A 13,995-nucleotide genomic window follows, 5' to 3' on the forward strand; every position below is an offset into this window, starting at 1 on the left:
CACTTGCAGAAGGTTGCAGGTGGTTTTGCAGATAGATTAGTGATTCAGTAAAAGGAGTAATTACTATGTTCTTTGAAACTGGATTCAGCCCCAGAGCTCTGAGCTAGAGCTGTAGCTTGCTATTTTGGTGCCCTGGGCAGAGGGGAGATGGGGGTGGATAGGTGGGGAAGGGTTTTTGCTGAGCACAGGAGAACTAGAGTGGAGGGGCCAGGCAGAACATTACCTGAAGGGCTGTGGGCTCACCTAGGGACTGTTCTCAGTGTGGGCTCACCTCTGGCCATGCAGACCTGAGCCAGGAGTCCCTTGTCACCCTCACTCACCATTCCCTTTACCCTCTCACAGCTGCCGCCAACTTGTATGTAGATTGTGGCTGGGTGCTGAGCTTGTTACCTTGCTGCCATTCTGCTATCCCCTGCTTCCTTCCAGCAACCTCCAAAGTTAGTGCCTGGGGCATGTGCCCTGATTGCTCATCTCTAGTTATGCTGCTGCTTGGAGCAGTTTGTTGGAAATTTCTCGGTGCTTTTAAGTGGGCCACCTTGCCTGTGCGTTTCTCCAGGCAGGCTTTTTTCTCCAAAAAAGAAAGAGCCTGTGCACCTGCTCCCTGCCCAGCTCCCTGGTGTTCCCTGCAGACCTGGGAGCTCCAGCCACACCTTGCCCCATCCCCCCCATGGTCTGAGAGGCAGTGTGCTGCACCTCCCCTTTAGTAAATCCTGGTTCCTGCCACGCATGAGGGCATTTCCAGCCTCCTCTTTAGGCTGATCTTGCTACTTTTCCAAGGCTGTTCAATGTCATTAAAAATGACAGAATCTTGATAAAGGTTTTTTTGAGAACATGTTAATTTAATATTAGTTTTTTCCAGAGGAGAAACTAGTTTGAGAAATAGAATAAGCACATTCAGAACTAGCATTTGTAGTGTCCTCCTCAGACAGGCAAATACAGAGTTGTGAACTGCTGTCACTTGAAGTGCAGAGTCAGGGAAAATTAGGAGGATCAAGAATGGTGCCCTTTGCTACTGAGTCTTGTTGCATCCGTCCTGTGATTCTCAGTATACTGTAAATGGTTGATATACTTTAATTTTGCAAAATGCAATTTTTTTGTTTAACCCAATGTTTAGCTTCAAGGGAAGAAGCATCAATGAGATTCTTTGTTCTTAAAATAATCTAAGTCTTGTTTTTGATTGCTGTAGCAATTGAAACTGCACAATGCCACTCATATGCAGAGACCCTGATGCACAGAAACCGGTGTTGCAGATTTCTTATTTACATGAAAACTGCTCAGTCTGCCACTTTCACTTTTTTGTTTCTTAGGATGGTTTATTCATCGTTTGTGAGAGACGTAAATCTGGTAACCATTGTTTAACCAAAGGGCTTATGTGAACATCCAGTAACCATTATAGATGTTTGGATAACAACCACTAGATGTCCTGGCTTTAAATGTTTTCTCAAATGCAGTCAAAGCTAATTCTTCAGATAGATCCAGACAGCTAGGAATTCTTGCCTTCTGGATCCAGTGGAGCTTTGCACTGATGAATTTATCTGTCTCACCAAGGGCTATATTTTCTGTGGTCATAATCTTTTGGGTTGTTTCACACCCAGTGGTCTTGGAGCGGAGAGAGGGGTTTGTATGTTTCTTCTTTCTAGCAGGAAACATTTTTCTGCCATAATTAATTCAGAACATGATGAACTTGTCAGCTGCATTTGTGGAAAAACTCCCTAGATAAATGTTGTTTTTGAATTCCACTGCCAATCAATGCTGTTCTTCTAGATAATGCTCAGGAATTGTTCAAGGGAAATAGGTATTTGTTTTAGAGGCTATGGAAACTGCCTGGCTGCACTACCAGCCTATTTGAAAAAGACAGGAAAGTTATTACTTTCTTTGATCAGGTTTCAGGTAAATGGTACAAGGAAACCTGGCAGTGTCCAGGAATAACAGGAATAAGTAAGGAGAGGCAGAAATGATAAATGCTAGTTCTGAAAAACAAAGTTGTCAGACAGTGCATACAGAAAACTAGAACTCTTGGTTCCAAAGTGATACCTTTTATTAGACCAACTGGAAACTGGCAAGAAAATTGTCCTTTTCTGCAAGCTTTTGGGATCAAAGATTGCATTATTATTATTGTAAATTATTGCATTTTGGAACAAAGAGTCCTAGTTTTTTGTATGTCTTTTCATCTCAGACCAACACAGCTACCAAGTACACCTCAGACAGTGCATGCATTCCGTCTTTAAAATGCAAGAACATTTTAAAGGCAGAATGCATAAAGGTTGTTAAAAAGTCAATTTTTAGTTTTGCTCTAATTTATTTTTTAAATTTGGGACTAGGCCAAAACTCATGCAGAACCTAATTATAAACTGTTTGAGGCTACTGATTCTCACAGTGGGTACTAGAAGCATAATGAATGGTCATCTGTCATGGGTGGGTACAAGCATGTGAAGGTCCATATCTGAAAGTTAAAAAGAAGATTTGTTTAAAAAAAAAAAAAAGAGTACTTGTTTTTCCAAAGTTTGGTTCAGATTCCTGCAATGATACAAATAAAGTTTAACCTTCAGATGCTGGTCTATCAATGTGTCTGCAGTTTTTGCATCTATAATCAAGTACACCGTACTTTGAGGTTTTGGCACTTGCACTGGTTATTCTGTCAGACATTGTGACAACAGCAATAGACCATTACAGGAAGGCTTCTGTATCTGAGTTTTGAGCCATTTTTATAGATTTCAAAGTAGTCAAATACTACTTTCATTGATGCAGTAAGTAGCATCACACAGCAGGGTGTTTAGTTGCAAACCATTGCCTTATCGTGAATAAGCTGCATGGAAGTTCAGGGTATCGCCAGTCAAAGGTTGATCTCTTTGTGTTCCATACTGGAGAAGAGAAGATACCATGGTATGATGTGATTGCTGTCTGTGGTGTGCATTTTAAGTCTTGTGTACAAAAGTCTCTACCGATGTTTCCTCCTAAAAGCGTGCGTTCTCCCCTACAACTGCACTTCCCACATTGCTCCCTAACCACCAAAGAGGTTTTCTCCACAGTGGGCGAGTCGGTGAACGAACCTCCCCCAGTGTTACCGCTGCCATCCAGGATACCTTTCCTGTTTCTCTGCACTCACTTGTCATCTGGCCTATCTTCGGTTTCATCTCAAGACACGTATGTTACCCCCATCATGTGCCATCTAATCTTGGTCTCAGATGGGATAGTCAAATTCTGCTTACTGCTTTTCCAGGCTTTATGCTCCATCATCATCAATGTTGATGCTTCTGCACAGATCACGTTGTTAACCATCACATCTTTAGTAGATTTGGCTAGCACTTCAGAGAACCTGAATTCATTTCTATTTCTGCACTATGAGAAAGTCCCAGTAGTGCAGAATTCTAGTACCTTTTATGACAGGGCAGGCAAAACTTGGTTAATTAGTTCCCATTCACATGCTTATTACAACCTATGGCTGTGAGCTGTGCTCTTTAAACCCATACAGTGTCTCCAGGTCTTGCAGTCTTATTATAGATGTTCCAGTATAGGGTGTTGAGCTCTTCTGCACCTGGAGTTAGGTAATAATATGAAAATTCCAGGGTTGGTTTTTTGTTTTTTGTTTTTTTTTTTTTGAAGGAAGTACATAGCCTTTAATGGTTGCAGAGGAAGTCTTGAAAACTTTCCCTGAGTGGGTCCTAGGAATTAAAAACCCTGAATTTATTACTTAAATGTATGACGACTTCTCTGTTCTGACTCTTGAATAACAGAGGTTGGCAATTCTGCTGGACACAGGTTTGTGACTCGTACTGTGGCTTTAGGTTGTCACCTCTATGATGTCTTTAGTCCGTAGTTGCTTCTTTTCTTGTTTAAGGCACTTGAATTTACATTGAATGGAATCTGGAAAACTGCCAGTGTTTCAGTAACTTTGTTTCATTTGTGTTTCAGCACAGTACAGATTCTTGAGGACTTGCTCCCTTCCTCCCTCGTGGAGTTTGAATCTGTAGTTGCCTTTGTTGATATGTTTTGCTGAATACTTAGTGTTCTCAGTTAATTGTTTTAGTTGTAACCTGGTTGAATCGTCTTTCCCATGAATTCATTAGTGGCCCTGCCCACTATATTTTTATCTCTGATGGCTTAGGAGAAAAAATAATTTTCAGATATTGCAAGGAGAGATTATTGACTCAGTGTTATCTGGGGTGGCTCAGCCATGAGGATTACTTTTAGGAATAATTGAGGTTTGTGATTGATCTGGCTGATGGAGAGGTTGAAGAAGAGAGAGAACATTTTGTGTGTTGGGGGGTGTGGGGTGGCAGGGAGAAGCTCTTAGTCAGACACGAAGTCCACTGTTCAGAGCTTTAGAGTTTGATATTGAAAGCCCCCTTGTGGAACTAGCAGCCTCCTTTTATTCCCAAAAAGGGAACTGGTAACTAAAATTATTAACAGGTAGGGGCAAAACAGTAGCTTACCCTCCTCACATATCTAAATCCTCATTGCTTCTCTCTCCCTTCTGAGCCTTGGGGAAATGGATGGACTTTGCAACATCTCTTGGAGGCCAGCAGATCTACACTTATTTCACACTGTGGTGGAGTGAATTTAAGTAATGCACTCCCACCCTGACAATTGTCTTTTGTTTCTACAGCTTTGGGGTGAGCTTTGCTTTTGGTAGTGCTTGCTCACGGTTCACCTGGTGCTGTTGGATTGCAGAGGAGAATTAATTGATTTTTCAAGAAGTGCTTTGCTCCCTGTTTGTGTAGTCTGGTGAGCAAACAGTCCTTTGGAAAAACTGAGCTGTGAAGCATCAAGTGTGTTGGCAAATGTCAGCAAATACATTAATCTATGTTTTGTTTTTTTTTAGGCTTGATGTTTACAGATTTTTTTTCTTTCTTTTTTGGTAAAATGCCAAATCTCAATGAGACTGTGGCTTAGAATTTATTTTTACTTGTTCTTGCCCTGTGTCTACTCTGAATTGGCATCGTCTTTCCACAAGAATTTTCATATGCTCTTTGCCTGGGACTTGTAATGCCAATTTCTTTGTTTATTATTGCCAGATTCAGCAAAAGTGAATTTTAAAGGTTATTTGTGATGTATCTTAAAGCTATGTGCCCTTTCACCAGAAGACTGACATGCAAGCTCTTGTAGAAAGAGCGTCTCAGGATTTTTTTTAAGTCAGCACAGGATATAGAATGTTGTTTGTCCTGTGCTGTCCCTTCCACGCGAGGCTGTTCAAGCAAATTTTGAATGTGCCTCTTTAATTCTCCTGACAATGTTCCCATATAGCTTAGTATGAGTGGAAGCAGCTCTTTTATATGGTTACTCCTTGTTTTTTCCAGTGATTCTGAGAAGAGATGGGATGCTCTTCATTCATTGGAATCTCTGCCTACCAGGCAGCTGATTTCAAGGCTGTCTATAGAAATAGATTTGAATTAGGATCAGTCGCAGAGTCCTCTGAATGATTAGTACATGTGAGTAGCAAGGCCACATTCCTATTGCCTATACCAGGGGTGTCAAACATGCAGTCTGTGGGCCAGATTCACCCCATTGAACTGCTCTGTCCAGCTTTCCAAGCTACCAGAGGGCACTGGAAGTTGGCCCTTTGGGCTTGTTGAGGATGGTCATTGGTGGCATGATTGGCTCACTGCTGCTCAACCCTGCAGTCCTGCTGCCCTGGCCCTTACAGGGCCCTGCCCTCCAACCACCCCCAGAACCTGCACTGACCCCGTTCTTGATGCTGCTGGACCCTGCCATGCTCCCACTTTTTCCCCCCTGTGGACTCCAGGCTGCCACCACACTCTGCACTGGCCTCTGTCCCTGCTAGACCTGCATGCCACTGCTGCTGCCACCAGACCCTGGACTACCTGTGTTGGACTCCATGCAATTGTGGCTGCCTGACTCTGCACCACCCAAACCAGACTGCACTCTGCTGCTGCCTTAGTAGCCACTGCAGCAGTCCTCATGTCCTGAGTTAGATCTTGTCTGTGGCCCCAATCCCAGGTGCAGTGCTGGCATAGCTGGGTCCCTGTCCAGCTGTGTGGGGCCTCAACCCGATTCAACTATGTGGGACTTGGAAATTTGGTGGTGGTGCAGTGGCATTGTGAATTGCCATCAGTTGCCCATCACAAAATTTCCAGACCCATGGAGAGCCCTGTGGGCTGGATGGTATGGCTCCACTGGCCAGATCTGGCCTGCAGCCTGGAGATTGAGCACCCCTGATTTAAGCCCTTTATTTTGACTTTGTGACAAATTTGTTTCTACAAAAAGCAAAGAGGAACAGAAATGTTCCTATGATTTGTTCTTAGGTTAGTGGGAAGTGTGGTTTATTTTTAAGGGCATTGCACTACGTTTAACCAAAAAGTAGAATTTCTGGCTCACACATGAAGTATAACTTGAAGGTAGGTAGAAACAAAAGGGGAATTGCCTAGTCTATTTTCACTCTGAAAATGAGCAATGTGCACAAGACATCAATAGTGAGAATCAACTTTATACGGGTCAAAATTCTTAGTTTTTACTTTTAATAATGTTAGGACTCTAGGTTCAGGAAGCTCCTTTTTGACTCTGACTGTCTCTTTCAAACAAAACAAATGTTGGGGGAATTGAGAAAATGAGATAAAGGGACTGAAATTCATGATGTGTGTTTTTTGGTAACATAACCTTTTCCTTTTACTTCTCTAGGGTGCACTCCTAGGAAATGTGGAAGAGGCATAACTGATGCATTGATCACTAGAGAGGAAGCTGAAAGAATCCGTAGGTAATTTTTTCCCCCCTGTTTTAGCTTTTTAAACGTCCCTAATGTTAGACTGGAAGAAATTCAGAATAGCAGAATTTCAATGATGGTGCTTACAGCCTGTAACTAATTTTAAGCTCGTTAGCTGAAGGACTAAGGCAACTGTTGTAGAGCATTAAATAGCTTTTTTTCAAAGCTGCTTTTTCATTTAGCAATAATCTGGGGCAGACTCTGCCTAATTTAATAGAGGCTAAGGAGAGGAACCCAAAGGCATATGGCATTGCCCTGGATTGAACAGTCTTATTTAAGTTGGCTCATTGTTTTCTGGCAGTCTTTTCCTCTTTTTTGTACTCCTGTCATTTTTTGTGCACCTGAGCTAGAGTTAATAAAGTGCCATAAGCAGGTGGCTTCCTCCATGCTTGCATGTGTGCTGGTGCAGTACTGGCGCAAGTTTGAATATGATACAGTTGAAAGGATAATTTAAAGATAAAAGATCCAATCTTTCTTTGAAAGAGAATAGTATTCACTAAACCAAGCACTAGGCTGTAGTGGTGTAGCCTATGTTATACATCACTGGTTGACTGTAAATGCTGTTTCTTACACTCTCAGCCTTCCTGCTGATATGCAAATGGTATAAATACCTGGTTTCACTTTCAATAGGGCTTGACTCACCAGACAGTAATCTGGTCCTTACCAAAATCTGGGCTTCTAGTTTTGAAAGAAACTAGATTATATTAAATTATTACTGTCCTTTTGAATTCAGATCTGGGCTTCCTCACACTGGACCTGCTTGGACAGGGTCTGCCAGATTTTAGTTTTTAGAGTCTTTGGGTTTTCTAGAAGGAAGCAGAGAATTCCTGACCCTGCAGCTGCCTTTTTTTGGTGGTGTATACTTTTATTTTCATGATTGATGGTAATTGGACAAGCAAATAGTGTCTCGTCTTCCTCACTCATATCCATGACATCTGATGATTTGTCCACTATTTACCAAATGGCTGTGCATTGTAACTGATGTTGTTAAAGGATAAAGAGATCTGACTTCCTTTCTGATATGAGACTTATTTCACCTGCAGAATAGCAGAAAGGGGACTGTCCTTGGGAGGATCTGATGGAGGGGTGAGCAGCATCCTGTTACTTTTTTACATTCTTGTATTGTCAAGGGAAGATTTTAGGTTGTGAATACATATGGGGGACAGGATGTGGGGAGGAGGAAGGATAGAGAATTTCTTCTGATATTGTGACTTGGCAGACTGTTCACGAGAAGATGGTGCTTCCCAGTGTTATGTCCAGGAGCAGTGAAATTCAGGGTCACTTGCATTTTCATTTCCTTATTCCGTGTTACTCAGTTCAGTTGAAACTCTCATATGGTACTATCCAGGATGGTGCATGGCATTACATTATGTCCCTGGAAGCAGTTAACTACAGCAGAGTTGCATTAATTTGACTCCTTGTTCTTCTAAACTGGGTCTGTAAAATAAACAGTGGTAGCCCCTGCCTAACGATAAGGTTTGTGTAGCACTATGTCTGTTACCTGAAGGAGACTCTGTGAAAACATTGTTTAACAACAGCTCCCCTCCAGCAAACCACCCCAGGTGTTTCTTCCCTTACTCTTCTCACGTTTTATGAGAGCAGAGTCCTTTTGTTTCTGAGGTGTTCATCCACTCTTGTTGCTTGCTTCTCAGCATTATTGGCAGTCTCTTGGCTTGCCTATGTTCTAAGGTGGTTGCTATCAAAGCTGCGTGGCTCAGCCCTGGAGTGGAGATGCGACACCGAAAAATGCAAGGTTCTCCACCTTGGGAAGAAAAACCTGCAGCATCCTTATAGGCTCGGCAGTGCTACGCTGGCTAGCACTATGGAAGAAAGTGACTTGGGAGTCTTTGTTGACCACAAGATGAACATGAGCCACCAATACGATGCTGCGGCTACTAAAGCGACCAAAACGCTGGCTTGCATCCATAGGTGCTTCTCAAGCAGATTCCGGGACATCATTCGCCCCTTGTACTCGGCCTTGGTGAGGCCGCAGCTGGAGTACTGCGTCCAGTTTTGGGCTCCAGAATTCAAAAAGGATGTGGAGAAGCTTGAGAGAGTCCAGAGGAGAGCCACGCGCATGATCAGAGGTCAGGAAATCAGACCTTACAACGACAGGCTGAGAGCCGTGGGGCTCTTTAGCTTGGAAAAGTGCAGGCTCAGGGGCGATCTGGTGACCACCTATAAGTTAATCAGGGGTGACCTCCAGGATCTGGGGGAACGTTTGTTCACCAGAGCACCCCAAGGGATGGCGAGGTTGAACAGTCATAAACTACTGCGAGACCATTTCAGGCTGGACATAAGGAAGAATTTCTTTACTGTCCGAGCCCCCGAGATCTGGAACAGTCTGCCATCGGAGGTGGTTCAAGCACCTACATTGAACACCTTCAAGAACAAATTGGATGCTTATGTTGCTGGGATCCTATGACCCCAGCTGACTTCCTGCCCTTTTGGGCGGGGGCCTGGACTCAATCTTCTGAGGTCCCTTCCAGCCCTAATGTCTATGAAGTCTGGTAACTGCAGGGGTTTTTGTGCTGTTGTAGCCCCATCAACTTATCAAACAATTGCAGGAAGGTGTGGCTGGAAGGGACCTTACAAGGTCATTTAGTCCAGCCCCTCTGGTCAAGACATGTTTATCCCTGACTAAAACAACCAAGCCAAATGTGTGTCCAACCTGGCCTTGAAAACTTCCTGGGATGGAGATTCTGCAATTTCTCTAAGTAGCCTGTACCAGTGCTTGACCACCCTCCTAGTCAGAAAGTACCTGCTAATTTCCCCTGCTGCAGCTTGAGGCCATTGCTCCTAGTCCTGTCCCCCATGGCCACAGAGAAAAGCCCAGCTCCATTTCTCTAATTGCCCTGTGGGTATTTGAAGACTTATCAAATCCCCTCTTGGTCTACTTTTCTCCGGACTAAATAACCTTAGTTCTTTCAGCCTTTCCTTATCAGTCATACTTCTCAGTCTCTATCATTTTTGGTGCTCTGTGCTGGACTCTTTCCAATGTGTCCGCATCCTTCTTGAAGTGTGGGGCCCAAAACTGGATGCAGTGCTAATTGGCAAGATTTAGGATGTGGATTTAGGATGTGGATGTTTTTAATTAAAGAGGGTTTAGTAGTTGTTGAGCACTAGGATGTGTCTGGTATAAACGTGAAGTTCTTCTGGTGTCTAAAAAGAGGCCTGGGAACCCTTAATAGTTTACATAGGGCTTAGGAGTTATGTCCATGCCTGTAAATAACCTGTCAAGTGCCACAGATGTTAGCGTCTACGCTTCTTTTAGTCAGTAACCCTGGCTGATCTCTTTGTCAGTAAGAACCGAAGTCTGCAGTCTTTCTTATAACAGTGAAGTTGTTAAGGACACAGCATCACAGACAGTATCCTGACAGTGTGTGTCTTGACGGGACTGGTAACATCTAACCCCTGAGCAGCACTAATGAAGTCCAGTCGAGTCCACCCTGATAACACTGGTGTCTCCCTGAAAACTTACACCCTGAGTCCCCTCAAAATCTACAGCAGCGGCTTGGGGATAAGTTGGTCTTTTTGTCCTGATACTGTGGAGGCAGAGCCCAGTAGCTTAACTGGGTGTGGGAGGTGATGGAGAAAAGGATATAGCCTCCTACCCCCCGGGGGTGTAGGTAGGGGCAAACTGAGCCCTCTCTGTTTGCTTCGCTCACTGGGCAGCTCCTTCCTGAGAGGAAGCAAAAGCTTCCCCTTGGGTTGAGGAACCCTCCCATTAACTGTGATCGCATCCAGTCTGGGGCAGATTTTAAATGGACCTGGGGCAGAAGCTGTGGTGACTGGGAAAACATTTCACCATTAATCTTATGTCAGGAATTGTTCTCTCTCTCCCTTCCACGCCTTACACACGGGGTGTTTCTCTGCATCACCTTGTTACGTGTTCCTCATGGAGCCTCGTTTCTCCCTGGGAAGTGGAGGTGGTGTTGTCTTCTGTTATAAAGACAAGGGGGTGTAGTTTTTTTCCATTGGTTCTGTCACATACCCCAAAAGGCTTAGCTGCACTTGGTTTTAAGATAATCTGGATCCCCTTGGGTCCTTCATGCTTGGCTCCATCTGCTTTCTGCTCGCTGAATGCTGAGGAAGCCTCTGTGCTTCCATTTTCACAGCTCAATCTCCATGTAGTCCATGACATAGCCCGTGGGCCAGATCCAGCCCTTGAAGCTATAAGGTGAGCACACTGGTGCAGACCAAGCCTGTGACGTACTGTATTTTCTTGCGTATCAAATATCATCCTTCCAAAATCAGGCCATGTGTATTAAGGAGGGAAACTGAGTTTTTGCTGGAATAGATGCACTGAAGAATAGAAGCAGGGAGGCAGTGCTGCAGGGTGGCTGCTGTGATTCGCCCGCTGCTAGCCTCAGCGAGGGAGGGAAGCAAGTTCAGAGCTGTAATGTTCACCCTCTCACACCCAGAGCTGCAGCAGTCAGGATCCCTGCAGTGTTTCTGCCACAGACCACAAAGCCTGAGCATTTTACCATGTCTGGAAAATTCTTTTTTTCCCCTTCTTTTTGCTTCCCCAGATAAGGTGCATGTCTTATTTGGAGGGATGCTGTGTGAGATGAGATGATACTGCTCTGTTGTTGGAGATGATTATACTGTCACTAACGGGCTCATGAGATTACTCACAAGTGTAAAGACAGGCACCTACTTTAGTATATTACTGAATGAGGACATCAAATTAAAAATTTTAAAAAAAGGGAATGAGCAGAAGGAGCCGGTAGGCTTAAGACCACCCCTGTTCTCTTTTCCATGCAGATATCTTTAGCAGTAAGTAATGAGGGAAGTTGATACAGAGGAGAAGTTGCTTGCAAATCGGGTATCTCTTTTCCAGAAGGTCTCAGTGTAGCTGTTTTTTAATTGGCGTAACTCCAGTGGCATGGAGAAAAAAATATTCACCTGACAAGAGTTTCTGTCTCCCAGCTTTGGAGCATCCAGAGAGTGACTGGCTTTATGCATCAGTGGGAAGGGTCTGGTGTTACTGAGCAACATGCACTGGCTTGAGCATTTAAAAGAAATTGCTGGGAGGCTTTTGTGGGTGAAAGAGGAGTTAGGAAAGAGGAGAAGGGTGTTATACCTCTTGTGGAATTGTTCCTGCATGCTGTGAATTCACAGTGCTCTATACCCGCTAAGTATGTTACACGTAAAGCACTGTACAGTCCTGAATCCTCACAACAGCCCTGTTTTTATGTAGAATTATTTTCTTTTGCTGAGTACAGGTCAGTTGTTTTCTACTGATGACAACAGACCCTTTTTCTAAAGGAGTGAAGTATTTCAGCGTCTGATGGGAATGGATCTTCTATTTCAGTATTTGCAAATACCACCTTAACTCATATACAGCATGTCATACGTTACGATATCAGCTGATATGATGATCTTTTCGTGCTGATGTTTTATTTATATTTCCTGCTGATGTTACAGTTCAGATGGGTAGACTTTGAATACCAGTAGCACATTTTGTTAAAATTTCCAGTGGAGAGTGCTCATGGGAATCTCTGGGCAGTGTGAGAGATTATTATAGTATATAAAATCATATCTCTTGACTGGCTGCTTTTGCTCATGTTCTGTTGAATGCATGGAGGTGGCTCTGCTTTTCAGCAAATTAATGTTTGATTACTTTTCCTGAAATAAACTAATGTAATTGTTACTTCCCCAAATGTAGCTATCTTTGGTGCAAGTCACGTTGGGACCCTTGATGTCCTGTCAGACTGATTTTTTTTAATTGCTTTGGTCCCCACTTCCTTCTCTAGGTTAGGATTTCTGCTTTCCTGAACTCCAGACTTATTCTGGGCCACTTCACCTCTTGGTTGGTGCATAAAATCACAGAACTCCATTGTGATATAAACTCAGTTGTTTGAATCAGAAGCTTATCTGCTGCTTTGGAGCTGAGATTTTTGGAGAGTTGGAAACTACATTTCTTGGACACTGGAGGAGACAAACAGCACATACAGCTGTTCCCTCCACTCGGAGTCTCTTTTCCGGGTGCGCAGGCCTGGGCTAAGAACAGCTTTATTGCAGGTAGTAATTTCTCTTCTTTCTCCCAATTTCTCTCTTGAAGCTTGGAGAGCCCCTGAGTTATTGCCAGCTACTTATTTCCCAGGCCCTCTGTTACATTCTTTTTGCGCCCCCCCCACCTTTTTTTGTCCCACCTGTTCCCTACAGGTTGGAAATTGATACAGTCTGTCTTTTATTAAGCATCTTACTGCAACTGCATAAGTAAAGTCAGTGCCCATTAATAACAATTCATCAGGCTCTGGTGCTCCCAAGTGGCTATTGGTGTTGTTGGGAGTGTTGTTTGAAAACCGAATAGGAACAAAGCTGCTGGTTAAGCAGCCATTGCTGTGACTGGGTGTTTCTGCACACAGGTGCTGACTACAGCTGTCGCTCACTCCCTGGCGGGCAGTATGCATCTTCCGTTTTGGATTGCGTCCCTTTCAGTTCTGTATCAGTGTCTTAGACCAGTCCTTTCCCTGGACGATTAGGGAACGGGCTCAAGGCTTCTGTTGTTGATTCAGTGTTGTTTTTTCTGAGCCTTGCCGTGTGGCTCACCAGTGCTCACTTGCTCTGAATTTATCACTTTGAAGGTGCTTCTTAATTCCTCGTAAACGATTATAAGGGTCTAGCTGATAGCCTGCCTGTGCATGATCTTTGGTCAGGCGTGTGAGATCATGCTATCAGTGCATTTTTTAAGGTTTCTGCAAGGAACTGACCATATCTTACTTCTTTTCTTTGGGAGGAATAAGGAAGGGGTTCTGACACTTGGTCACAAACCCAAGCGGTGTTGTGGCTCTTAAAAATGGTCTTGTGAACCTTATGGAAATTCATTTATAAAAGGTGAGCTTCCATCAGAATTCAGTTAGCAATCCATAAAGGTTGTGAACTGCCGGATTATGGTATGAGTTATTTGAGGAAAGTTTCAGAATAATAGTGGTAATAAGCAGGGGATCAAAGCAAGATTTACATCATATGAAATCTAGATCAATTTAAGTGAACAAGAAGCATTTAGTTTGTATCCAAAGCACATGTGCCTCATGTACTGGAGCAAAATATTGTTTTGGGCTTCCTCAATAACTGTGGTACCTTGTGCTCTCTGGTGTCTGGCTGGCAGCTTTCAAATTTTGCATAGGTAGATGAGTCAGACTTGTGATTTCATATATGATGAACCTAGTCTTCAGAAGAATTACGCATCGCCATAGATGGATGCATTCTTCATCCTCTGCATCTGTTTTAAAAATTAAGGTGGAGGTTGAAACACGGGATTGTTTTAT

At 43.5% G+C, this 13,995-nt stretch overlaps 1 protein-coding gene across 5 annotated transcripts in view; it reads left to right on the plus strand.

Annotated features, from left to right (window-relative positions):
- OGFOD3 (2-oxoglutarate and iron dependent oxygenase domain containing 3) overlaps positions 1-13,995 on the plus strand; it is a 103,469-nt gene that overhangs the window by 17,902 nt on the left and 71,572 nt on the right. For 3 of the 5 annotated variants that reach the window (XM_090060956.1, XM_090060954.1, XM_090060955.1), the window contains exons 3-4: positions 6,637-6,712; positions 7,762-7,804. The exons of the other annotated variants lie outside the window; for them this stretch is intronic. In XM_090060956.1, coding sequence (XP_089917082.1) covers positions 6,637-6,712; positions 7,762-7,804 — 119 coding nt within the window. The remainder of the gene's footprint in view (positions 1-6,636; positions 6,713-7,761; positions 7,805-13,995) is intronic. 5 annotated transcript variants of the gene reach the window in all.

Source organism: Crocodylus siamensis, chromosome 8 (assembly GCF_052110815.1).
Source record: "Crocodylus siamensis isolate JL-2025a chromosome 8, ASM5211081v1, whole genome shotgun sequence".
NCBI classification, from domain to species: domain Eukaryota; kingdom Metazoa; phylum Chordata; order Crocodylia; family Crocodylidae; genus Crocodylus; species Crocodylus siamensis.